Source organism: Microcaecilia unicolor, chromosome 12 (assembly GCF_901765095.1).
Source record: "Microcaecilia unicolor chromosome 12, aMicUni1.1, whole genome shotgun sequence".
Taxonomy (NCBI): Eukaryota; Metazoa; Chordata; class Amphibia; order Gymnophiona; family Siphonopidae; genus Microcaecilia; species Microcaecilia unicolor.
The window spans coordinates 22251933-22263173 of NC_044042.1; the positions used below are offsets into that span (position 1 = coordinate 22251933).

The 11241-nt window shown below is 44.8% G+C and overlaps 1 protein-coding gene across 1 annotated transcript; it reads left to right on the forward strand.

Annotated features, from left to right (window-relative positions):
• Nucleotides 1–1040: 1040 nt before the first annotated feature.
• GPR37L1 (G protein-coupled receptor 37 like 1) lies at nucleotides 1041–5977 on the forward strand. The gene is made up of 2 exons (XM_030221446.1): nucleotides 1041–1879; nucleotides 5122–5977. The coding sequence occupies exons 1-2, from the start codon at nucleotides 1088–1090 to the stop codon at nucleotides 5929–5931; spliced, it is 1602 nt and encodes a 533-aa protein (XP_030077306.1). The 5' UTR covers nucleotides 1041–1087; the 3' UTR covers nucleotides 5932–5977.
• Nucleotides 5978–11241: the final 5264 nt, after the last annotated feature.

Sequence of the window (11241 nt, forward strand, 5' to 3'; positions counted from 1 at the left end):
TACGTAAAAATGATCTGCTTTGCAAGCATTGGCATTCTTCATGGCTCATTAATATTTGACGTGTCGCCATAAAAAAAATCCCATGTCAAGCTGCGTTATTGGCAAATAATGCACCTTATTGCCATACAACATGCAATTGGTAAATATAACACCATAGACACTGGAATGGGGTAGGCCCCATGGGATATGGCCTGCCCAAATGTTTCACCCTTAGATCAGTGGGAGCTTTTTCCTTTGTGCACCATCCGCTGCCTCTGGCAGTATGGGAAACTCCACTGGTATCTGACACCAAGATCCTTCTTCCTGTGGGATAGGCATGATTTCCCCACTAGACTTCATACAAAAAGCCTAAAAATAGTACAGAAAGGGAAAACCTAAGCTAAATGGCTAAAACTCAACATGTAATTAAACTCTGGAATTCGTTGCTAGAAAATGTAGTAAAAGCAGTTAGCTTAGCGGGGTTTTAAAAAAAAAGGTTTGGATGGCTTCCTAAAGGAAAAGTCCATAGATCATTATTAAAATGGACTTGGGGAAAATCCACTGCTTATTTCTAGGATAAGCAGCATAAAATGTATCGTACTTTCTTGGGACCTTGCCAGGTACCTGTGACCTGGCTTGGCCACTGTTGGAAACAGGATACTGGGCTTGATGGACCTTCGGTCTGTCCCAGGATGGCAATACTTATGTACTTATGCACTTATGATGTTTTGTGTTGTTCAAGAGGGTTCAGCTCAGTATAATCTGCTGCCAGAAGAGGGCCACGGTGTTCTGTGATTTTCTTGTGGGGGCTTTAGGCGGATGGGAGAGAAGGGAGGGGAGAAAAGAAGTCCTTTTAACCCTGGATTAAGATCTACAGATGATCCAGACCAGCGGCTGAGACAGAGTGAAACCCCTCTGCACCTTGTTCTGTGACCTCAGGGGGAAACATTTGCTTTTTAATGATCTTTCACGTTGTTTTCCTGTTCTTTAAACACTTATTTTTTGGGTGAAATTACAAGGACAGTACATATTTTGGTGCCACAACATTCTTAAATCTTTTACAAGAAAAAGTCCACATTTTGTAAAACTTTTTGGTAGAAACAAAGGGATGCTTTTTGTTTTGCTGTGCTTGCTGGGAGCCCTCCTGCAGACCCCAGGGACCCTGACAGCAAAAGCAGACGCTGAGCTTATTGGGAAGGATGGTGACCCTTCGGAGATGAATTCCAAAGACATGGAATACAGGGCTTGGGAAACATCCCTTTTTCTAGAATCCACTGCACGGTTTGATATGGAAAGTGTTGGATGGAACACGCAGAATTTCAGAACTGATGACATAGTTCTCTCATCTCCATCCAGGTTGCGGACCAGAGAGAGAGTGAGGAGGGGAGCCAAGGATGATGATTCAGTAGCAATGCAGCAGTTTGCCCCGGCTGTACGAGTGGAATACCCCAGACCCATCAACCCTGCCCAGATCTGGCCAACCAAGCCTCCGCTACCTTCCAGCATGGACCCGTCAAAGCACCGAGAAGGGAGCCACACGACAAGAAATGGAAGCAGGACTCCAGACGTGGGACCCCATAACAACTACACTTTGACTTCAGATAAGCAACCACAGATCCAGAACCCGCTGTACCCTTTGACGGAAAACTCTTACAGTGCCTACGCTGTGATGTTCCTGTCCCTGATCGTCTTTGCCATTGGCATTATTGGTAACTTGTCCGTCATGTGCATTGTCTGGCACAACTACTACCTGAAGAGCGCCTGGAACTCCATCCTGGCCAGTTTGGCCTTCTGGGACTTTCTAGTTCTCTTTTTCTGCCTGCCAGTGGTGATTTTTAATGAACTCACTAAGAAAAGGCTCCTGGGAGATATATCCTGCCGAGCTGTGCAATACCTGGAGGTAAGAGAGACCGAGCTGGGTCATCTGGGCGCAGAATTGGTAGAGGAACCGTTCCCGAAACCTCTTGAGGCAGCCGAGCACTTAAAGCCTGTTCATTAATCACTGATCCATGGGGATGGAAAAGTGACTTGTTTCATCCCAAAAATACATCCCCAAGAAACTTTCAGTTAGTCAATAGCACAGGTCTGACCCATTTCAGTCCTTCAGTTTCATTTACATTGTTAGTTTTGTTGTTCATTTATCTTGTATTGTTTTCTGTTTACTGTTATTTTAATGCCCACCCTCCCCATTTTTATGTTCACTTCTTTGATACTGTTATGAAAGGTGGTTAATCAGATCCAATGAACCTTAACCTTAAACCTTCCAAAGACAATCTTATGTAATATACAACACGAGATGTTCTCCCCTCAGATCCTGTTGAATTTACACTAATAAAGTTATTCCAAATCTAAGTGTTAACCCCAACACCCTCAAAGATGGGATTTTCAAATATAATTATTACACCCCTGTTATCTAAAAACACATCACTAAAGGGCTTGTCCTGGTGACCCTGCAGTCGGTCAGGTTTTCAGGATATCCACAGTGAATATTCATGAGATAAATCTACCGACATTGTGGTCCCAGCATATGCAAATGTCTCTTCTGCAAAATCATTATGTTAATGTAAAAAAATATCTACCCCACCACTAAATCTTGATAATTAAATTTCCAGAGAGAGTATGTACGTATGTGCTTATTTATTTGCATTATTTACTGCTCCGTACAATCCAGAAAGTTTTTATGGCTTACAATAGTAACATACATAATTAAAAACATAAACAATATAATAAAAAACATACTTCCAACATAAAAGTAAACAATATCAACCTTAGTTAAATATCAAGCAATAACCCTCCAAAATAAATAGTTAGGAGTTACTAAACATTACTGATTAAAAGCTTGTCAAAATAGAACTGTCTTAAGTTTCACACTTCTCATGGTCTTTCAGGGAGCAATTCCCTTACTGCTTTTAATTGGTTTGTTAGGGATGTGCTTTTGTTTGAAATGAAATGGGGGATTTTATTTATTTTTTATTATTTATTCAGAACATTTATACCCCGCTTTATACCACTTAAAGTAGCCTCAAAGCAGCTTACAATGAACTGAGGAAACAATTACAATGACAGTAGAGAGGGTAGAAGGATCAGAGGAAGAAGGGAAGGGAAGGGAAAATGCACTGAAAGGCTTTGGCCAGATCAGAGGAGATACAAGTACAATGAAATCAGAAATTGATTAGATAGAAACAAAGAAACAGAGAAAAATAGACAATAAGGAAAAGTGAAAAAAAAAAAGTCCAAAATGGTCTATAAATATGTTGGCAGGAAGGACTTCAGGTGATATTTTGAGGCCGAGGAATTTGATAAAATGTCCCATTTTGTTTTGGTTTTAAAAATTAGGCCGATCCTTGTTGCAAACATGTGAAATGCCGTCCGAGGTCCTCCCTTGATTCCTCAACCTCTTTTACTGTAAGGATCTCTCTTCACGCTGCCGGGCAATTCCCCATCGTTCCTGCTCTGCCAAATGTGGCTGTTGCCAGTGGCACCAATAGACCGAGGCTGGTGTCATTTTTAACTTGTGCCATATGCAAAAATGCTACTGACCTAGAAAGAGATTTTTGTTGTTGTGATGGTGGTGTCAGAGAACTGACTTTTATTTTGTCAGTTTTTTAAAAAGATTTTAAGCGTACAAAATGAAACCACTAGTTAAACAAACAAAATGAAAAGAAATTTTTTTTATTAATTCTGGAAAGCTAAATAAAAATCTCCTTAGACATCATTAGGGGCCCTTTTACCAAAGCAATATAAATGTGGCCTTAGCGTGTCCTTACACACGTCATTCCTGCGCAGCTAAGGCCACTTTTACCACCAGGGTAAAATGGTCGACCTTTCTATGTTCCCTATTAATGGTCATGCACTAAGGGGCCCTTTTACCAAAGCGCGATAGGCTCTACATAAATGCAGCGTACGCCAAAATGAGACTACCGCCAGGCCAGCGCACCCCCTGGTGGTTATTTCAGATTTGGCACACGCCCATAACACCGTGACAAATCATTTTTTAAAAATTTCCTACTGTATGCGGTGTTTCTGGTGTTAATCGTCAGTTGGCGTGTGCCGACCAGTCACCGTGTATATAGCACGTGACCCCTTACCACTAGATCAATAGGTGGCGTTAAGGACTCAGGCATGCGTTGATTTCAGTTTTATCACAGGCCCTTTTCCCGGCCCATTGAAAAAGAGCCCTTTTTCACAAATACACGCACCCACACTGCTACAGGCCACTTTTTGCCACGCTTTAGTAAAAGGACCCCTAATTTTCTCCCAGTCTGACTCCTTCCTAGTCTGTCCTATTATCACGTTAACACGTGTAATGGCATAGCGACATCGTTTTCTCTGCGTGCATCCTTCTTCTTGAATCCTGAGCGCCTCCTGCTTCGCCCTCATCCCGTCTCCGCACCTCTGACTCTGTGGTTCGGGCTGCGGTGGCAGAGAGAAGACTCACTCAGGCGGCTAGCCAGGGAAGGTTAACCCTTACCCGGTCACGGCCACCAGACAGCAGCACACACAGACACAGCACATCTGAGTGGGGACAGTCAGACTCAGACAACCGGGGAGCTTGTGCCTAAACATGGGCATGCCATTACTGGCATTCTATAATGAAATCTTGGCACCAAAATGCCGTTTATAGAATTGGCACTATACACTGACTTGCTGGGGTTGCTGTGAAGAGGCTGTTCACCATCCCTGGGGGAGAGGACCTGTGGTCATCAGCAAAGGAAACCTCCGGTGGCTGGATTTAGATACAAGGTTCTAGAAAGAGCCCTGGCACATGGCTCCTGGTCTCGGGACCATTGGTGCAGTGATTAGATTAGGAAGAGTGAGGTGACAGAAGGGGAGTCCTATTAAAACAGGAGATAAGAAGCCTTGAATATTTATGAATGAATGCTCATTGTGCCAGCCCCAGAGAATAAGAAAAAAGAAACCATCAAGCAAATGACAACAAAAAATGCAACGTTTGTTTTTTACATTATTCTTAGAACTGTAGATCTTAATGGAGGGAATGAGGTTTGCAGTATTTCCATTTTACTAATTTCCAAGCCTGGGAAAGACGTTTTGCATTTGTGTCTTATAATACAGTGACTGATGATTCATTTCTTCTCCAGCCTTTGTTTATGCTGTTTTCTCTCTGTTCCCTCATATTCCTAGGTGTCTTCGCTAGGGGTTTCTACCTTCAGCCTCTGTGCCTTGGGAATCGATAGATTCCATGCAGCAACAAGCCCTCAGTCCAAACTGGGGCCCATAGAACAGTGCCAGTCCATCGTTGCCAAACTTGCTGTCATCTGGGTTGGATCCATGACGTTGGCTCTGCCAGAGATTATGCTTTGGCAACTAACACAAGACACGTCACCAGTTTCTGGTATGGTTACAGAATTCTGCACCATAAAGCCTTCATCGAACCTGCCTGAATCCATCTACTCTCTGGTTCTGACTTATCAAAATGCAAGAATGTGGTGGTATTTTGGCTGCTATTTCTGCCTCCCAATTATCTTCACCATTAGCTGCCAACTGGTGACCCGAAGAATCCAAAGTTCTGTAAAGACAGTTAAGTGCCGCGGTTCAAAGCATGACCAGTGTGAGAAGCAGCTCAACTGGACTGTGATAGGATTGGCCATTGTATACGGAATTTGCACCGTTCCCGAAAATATCTGTAACATTCTGGTAGCGTACGCATCTCTGGACATGTCCAAGCAGACCTTGGACCTACTCAATCTCATCAACCAATTCTTCATGTTCTTCAAGTCATCTGTGACCCCCGTGATTCTGCTTTGCCTTTGCAAACCCCTTGGCCAGGCTTTCATGGACTGCTGTTGCTGCTGCTGTGAAGAGTGTGGACAACGGGGGTCTTCCAGTGATGGTTCTGACGGCCAACTCAAGACAGAGATGTCCTCCTCCATTTTTTTTGATAAGCCTAGGGAGATGCCAGCACCAGTCCTCGCAATTGGAACGCCTTGCTAAAGGCAGAAAAATGTTGAAGATGATTTCATTGCCTTATGCTAAGAACACATGATTTTACTTTTTTGTTTGAGTGTTAGTACATTTCAGCGAGCTATACAGTAGTCTGCATTCCCACTTAAGTCTGGCTGTAAGTATGTTATTGCTCTCATGTGATAAGATGTGTACGTATGACTCAGTCACAGCTGCCTAAGCATTGCTGGAAGGTCTCTAAGTCAATTTTCCCAAACATATCAAGCTTACTGAAGGATAAGCTTTAATGGCTGGAGCCTCACAAGATTTGTTCTCCAAAATTGCCATTTTGGTGAGATGTGAAACAAATAGGAGCTTAGATATATACTTTATAGACTGTTTATCAAATGAATTTGAACTTGAACATTAACCCACTCACAGAGCAAATGGCAAAAGGTCATCGAGATTAAAAAATATTTTCATTTCTGTCTGTTGTATAATGGAAGGAGACTTCTGTATTCTTTGCATTGAACATCTTGAATGATGTTGTGGCCAATATGATGCCAGAAGATGAACTTTGTTATATTTAGTGCTGTGGGAAAAATATAAATTGAAATTATGGGGCTAGATGAGTTCTATGTATTTTAGCTGATGCAAAATTCCCCTTCAAGTGGCTATAAACAGATATTATTTGGCCTTGGTAATACGTATTTTGTAATTGTTATGGAGTCCTTTGACGAAGCTGCGGCAAAAGGGGGGCTGCGCTGGCCTTGGCATTTGTTTCTGACGTGGGCTGAGGCCCCCTTTCACCGCAGCGGGTAAAAAGCAGGTCTGTGCGGCAAGTGAAGCACTTGTTGTGTGCCCGTTTTTGGGGGGTGGGGGTGGGGGAGCACTTACTGCCACCCATTGAGGTGGCAGAAAGGGCTCCCGCGTTAACCCGGCGGTAACCGGGCAGCACGTGGCACTGCCTGATTACCGCCGGAAATGGCACGTGCTGGGGGTGGGAACTACTGCCTGGCTGCTGCGGTACTTCCGTTTTAGCAATAGGTAAACCCACGTTAGGCATACCGCAGCTTTGTAAAAGGCCCTCTCCGTGCTTTGCCTGTTATGATGACGACAGGCTCTCAAGTTTTTGGCTAAAAACATTCATTTATTGCATAATATTTGGGTATAGTTTTGAAGCTTGATTATTTGTGATATATATCTATATCTATGTATCCCTTGCACCAAGAAATCCAATAATTTCTAGACCTGCACTTCTCTTAGCATTATCTAGGGCTCTTTCATAGTAATCAGGTCATGGTCCCATAGCTGTAGATAATAATAGGCAGAACTTCAGGATTCCATAGATTTAGGTAGGCTTACCATATTTGGTCAACCTAAAAAGAGGATGCGTGCTCCGCCTCACCCTCTGTCACACCCTCGCCCTGCCTCTGTCACCCCGCCTCCCCCACACACTCCCCTAAGGGTGTCCTATCCCCTCCCCTTACCTTACTCTACTGCCCTGGTGGTCTAGTGACCTCTTGGAGGCAGGAAAGAACCCCCTCTTTCCTGCCCGGAGCTCTGTCCTGCATTCTCTCTCTTCCCCTTGCAATGCTGATGGTCCTGGCGCCAATTCAAAATGGCCACCGAAAGTTGACGCGGCCTCGGTCTTGTGAGGCCACTTCAACTCTCGATGGCCGTTTTGAATTGGCGCCAGGACCCTCAGCATTGCAAGGGGAACAGAGAGAATGCAGGGCGGGGCTGTTTCCTGCCCCAAAGAGATCACTAGACCACCAGGGCAGTAGAGTAAGGTAAGGAGAGGGGATAGGACACTATTAGACCCACCCACCAGCCTGCCCATTTGTCTGGAAATCCGGACAAACGGGCAGGCCGGCAAAACCCGCCCAGTTGCCCAAAACCGGACATATGGTAACCCTAGACTTAGGTGTTGCCATTGTTCTCATGGAATGAGATGTTACAAGATCGTCCTGACCATGGAATTTCAAAGCTTTGGGGACCCTTTAGTGTTATGTGAAGGATCATTGAAATGGGCTTTTCTGATCTGCACTATCTATCTGGCTCGTTGCAGCTGTTACTGACTCCTGTAATACGATTCTCTCAAATCATGGATTTCAAAAGTCCCATCCCAATGGACTTCAGGCAACATCGTTTTCTGTTGGTGCGCTGGGATGGGAGCTGAGATTGGTTCAGATGGCCGATGAGAAATGAGGGGGTATGTCACAGGCGGAGAGTGGACGTTCCTGCCTTATCCAGCTAGTGTATTAGGGGCGCCTTTTAGAAAGCGGTGGTAAGCCCAACGTGAGCTTACCGCTTGCTAAAAAGGAAGTACCGCTGGGCTACTGCAGCAGCCTGGCAATAGTTCCCAACCCCAGCACACGTCATATCCAGCGCTACAAAAATATTTTAATTTTTTTTAGCACCAGCGTATACCCAGGGGTAATCGGGCAGTGCCATGTACTGCCCAGTTACCGCCTAGTTAGCACGGAAGCCCTTACCGCCACCTCAATGGTTGGCGGTAAGGACTGCCCTCAAAATGGCTGCACAGCAAGTGCTTCACTTGCCCCATGGCCATTTCCTGAAAAAAAGGACTTACCTTTTACCCACTGGAGCTTCGGCACACGTGGAAAACACGCGCCGACGCCAGCACAGGCTCGGTAAAAGGGGCCCTAGGATTGCTGTGTGCCAACTGGATAACTGTTGGTTAATGTGGGAGCACTTAATGCAAGTACGCCCATGTTATTTTTTTATTTTGTTTTTTTGCAGATGCCATGTGCTAATGGGTACATTGCCACAAAACATGCAAAAAGAAAAAAAAAACGTCTGACTTTAATGCCATGGTAAATCTGGGGTTAGCGCATGGGAAAATCCCCCATTAGAATGTGCTAAACCCAGATTTCACTGCACCTCAGTAAAAGGGCTCCTAAGTAAGCAACTCTCTCCTTCACCTAAATTTTTCATGAGCTCCATTTTTTTCTTGGAAAAAATAAAGGCTTCATTACAAATGTATTTACAATACATAATTTGTTCTAGCTTTTGTACATTTTCACATTGAACTAGCTGGACCTATGTTACCATGTGATATTTTTATGCAATATTATAGATTAGTATACTAAACCCGGTGCGGTGTTGTATGATGAATCAAAAAAGTTAAATGTCTACTGTGTTCTCATATTTTGTTGTTGTTGTTGTGTCTTATCCTTTGCCTCCAGTGTGTTTTGCATTCTGTGCCTGTAGAGACTGTCGGTATTGAATTTTTCTGGGGAAGGGATAGAGAGAGTTTGTAGCAGAAAATAAAGCATTTGTGGAAACTGAAAAGATGTAGCTCATTTAAAAGATGTCATTTTTAATAGAAATGAAAAGGACATCAGAGCATGTTTGTGGAGCACAAGAAAATGAAGAAGCAAAAGTGGAAATTCTGTTGTTGATAGCATGAGGCTGAATGCTCAAGGTGATGAGCTGAAGACAATCGTCTATTCTAACATCATTAAGTAACATCATTCCATGTAGAATCTCAGATAGTAACAACATTCCATGCAGAACCCCAAAGAGTAGCAACATTCCATGTAGAATCTCAAGTAGCAACATTCCATGTCAGGGCCACCGAGAGCCGGGGCCGGGCCCGGGCCAAGACCGCCCCCCCCACCCGAGGTCACGCCCCGCCCCCCCACCCGAAGTCGCTGGGCCCCCCCTCCACCCAAGGTCGTGTCGTGCCCGTCCCCACCTGAAGTCGCCGGGCCCCCCTCCACCCGAGGTCGCGTCGCGCCCGTCCCCACCCAAAGTCGCCGGGCACTCCGAACTAACCTGAAGCGCCTTCACGTTCTCATCGCAGCAAGCAGCAGCAGCAGCAGGGCAGACCTCTCCTTCCTTCCGTGCCCCGCCCTCGCGGATGTTACATCAGGCGAGGGCGGGACACGGAAGGAAGGAGTGGCCTGCCCTGCTGCTGCTGCTGCTTGCTGCGATGCAAACGTGAAGGCGCTTCAGGTTAGTTCCGGGAGCTACGGAGGGCGGGCCGGACTGCAGCGGTGCCAGGGCCCCCCCCCCCGGAGGCCCGGGCCCGGGGATTTTTGTCCCCCCTGTCACCCCTCTCGGCGGCCCAGTTCCATGAAGAACTCCATGCTCCATGCTCCAGGCAAGCAGTGGCTTCTCCCATGTCCATCTCAATAACAGACTATGGACTTTTCCTCCAGGAATTTGTCCAAACCTATTTAATACACATAGACCACAATGTCATTTATTTTTAGCAAAATAATCCATCATCACCTCCCCCTCCCTCTCCACCTTCCTCATCCCTCCTCACACCTTGAAACATCCTGCCAACCAGGCTACCTTCTCATAGTCATCCACTGAAAAGATTCATTCAACATGGTTTACTAGGTCATGATAGACATAAGCAGTTAGAAACCAGAAATTCAGGAAACCGGAAATTCATAGCCTGAGAAACCCATCTCAATACCTAAGCCAAATAAAGCCACCTCTTAAAAAATACAGTTATACACTAGAACTAGCAGCTTGGGAGAGGAAAGTTTTCAAATTCTTACATAGGACAGTAAATCAACCTCAATTTTTAATACAAGAGGTAGTACAATCCACTTCATTGGGCCCATAACACTGAAAGCCTTCAATTGCCAAGATACTCTCCTAAATCTGTCTAGCCCAGAGACCACAACTAGACTCCCTTGCTGTGATCTCAAAGGTCATCCAGGGATGTAAGATAATAGTCTATCCTTCAAATTAACAGGTTTATGAGCATGAAGAAAAGGTTCTCCTGGACTGGAAGCCAATGTAGCTGTTGTAGTAGGGGATGAGCCCTCGCCTATCTACTCCCCCCCCTCTCAAATAACAGCCAGGCTGTGGTATTCTGAATGATTTGCAGTTTTTTGTAATGTTTACAACATATAGAGCATTGCAATAATCTAGAGTACTTACTACCAATGACTGAACCACAGTACGGAAGGCAGAACCCTCTAGAAATTGCCTTGAAGGAGACCTCCTCCACTCTAAAACTGCCCTTAACTGGGCATTGTGATGATAACTCTCTAAGTCTGGTACCAGAATTCTCTCTTCCATCCTAGGCTACCAAGAGCTTGCAGGTGACTCAAGGAGGCCTCTTACACCAAATTCAGCTGAACATTTTCCTGGTAAGAATCCTTAACTCCTTTCCAGGAATATGCATGGGAAGGATCTGGCAGAGATCTAAGAACTTGGCTAGTAACATAATCTTTAAATATGGAATCCTACCTATCCAAAAGTGGTTTAGCCTACTCCTTCTCCACTGTCTGGTCTCCTAAACTTGAGTGATCCTTCTGTCTCCTAACATGGAAAGGTTGATATCAAATCACATGTAGAGTCTCTCTCCAG

Excerpts from the sequence above, each read along its gene's own strand:
- GPR37L1 (XM_030221446.1), top strand. The coding sequence starts at position 1,088 with ATGCTTTTTGTTTTGCTGTGCTTGCTGGGAGCCCTCCTGCAGACCCCA. Across the intron at positions 1,880-5,121 it reads GAGCTGTGCAATACCTGGAG|GTGTCTTCGCTAGGGGTTTC; the intron begins GTAAGAGAGACC and ends TCATATTCCTAG.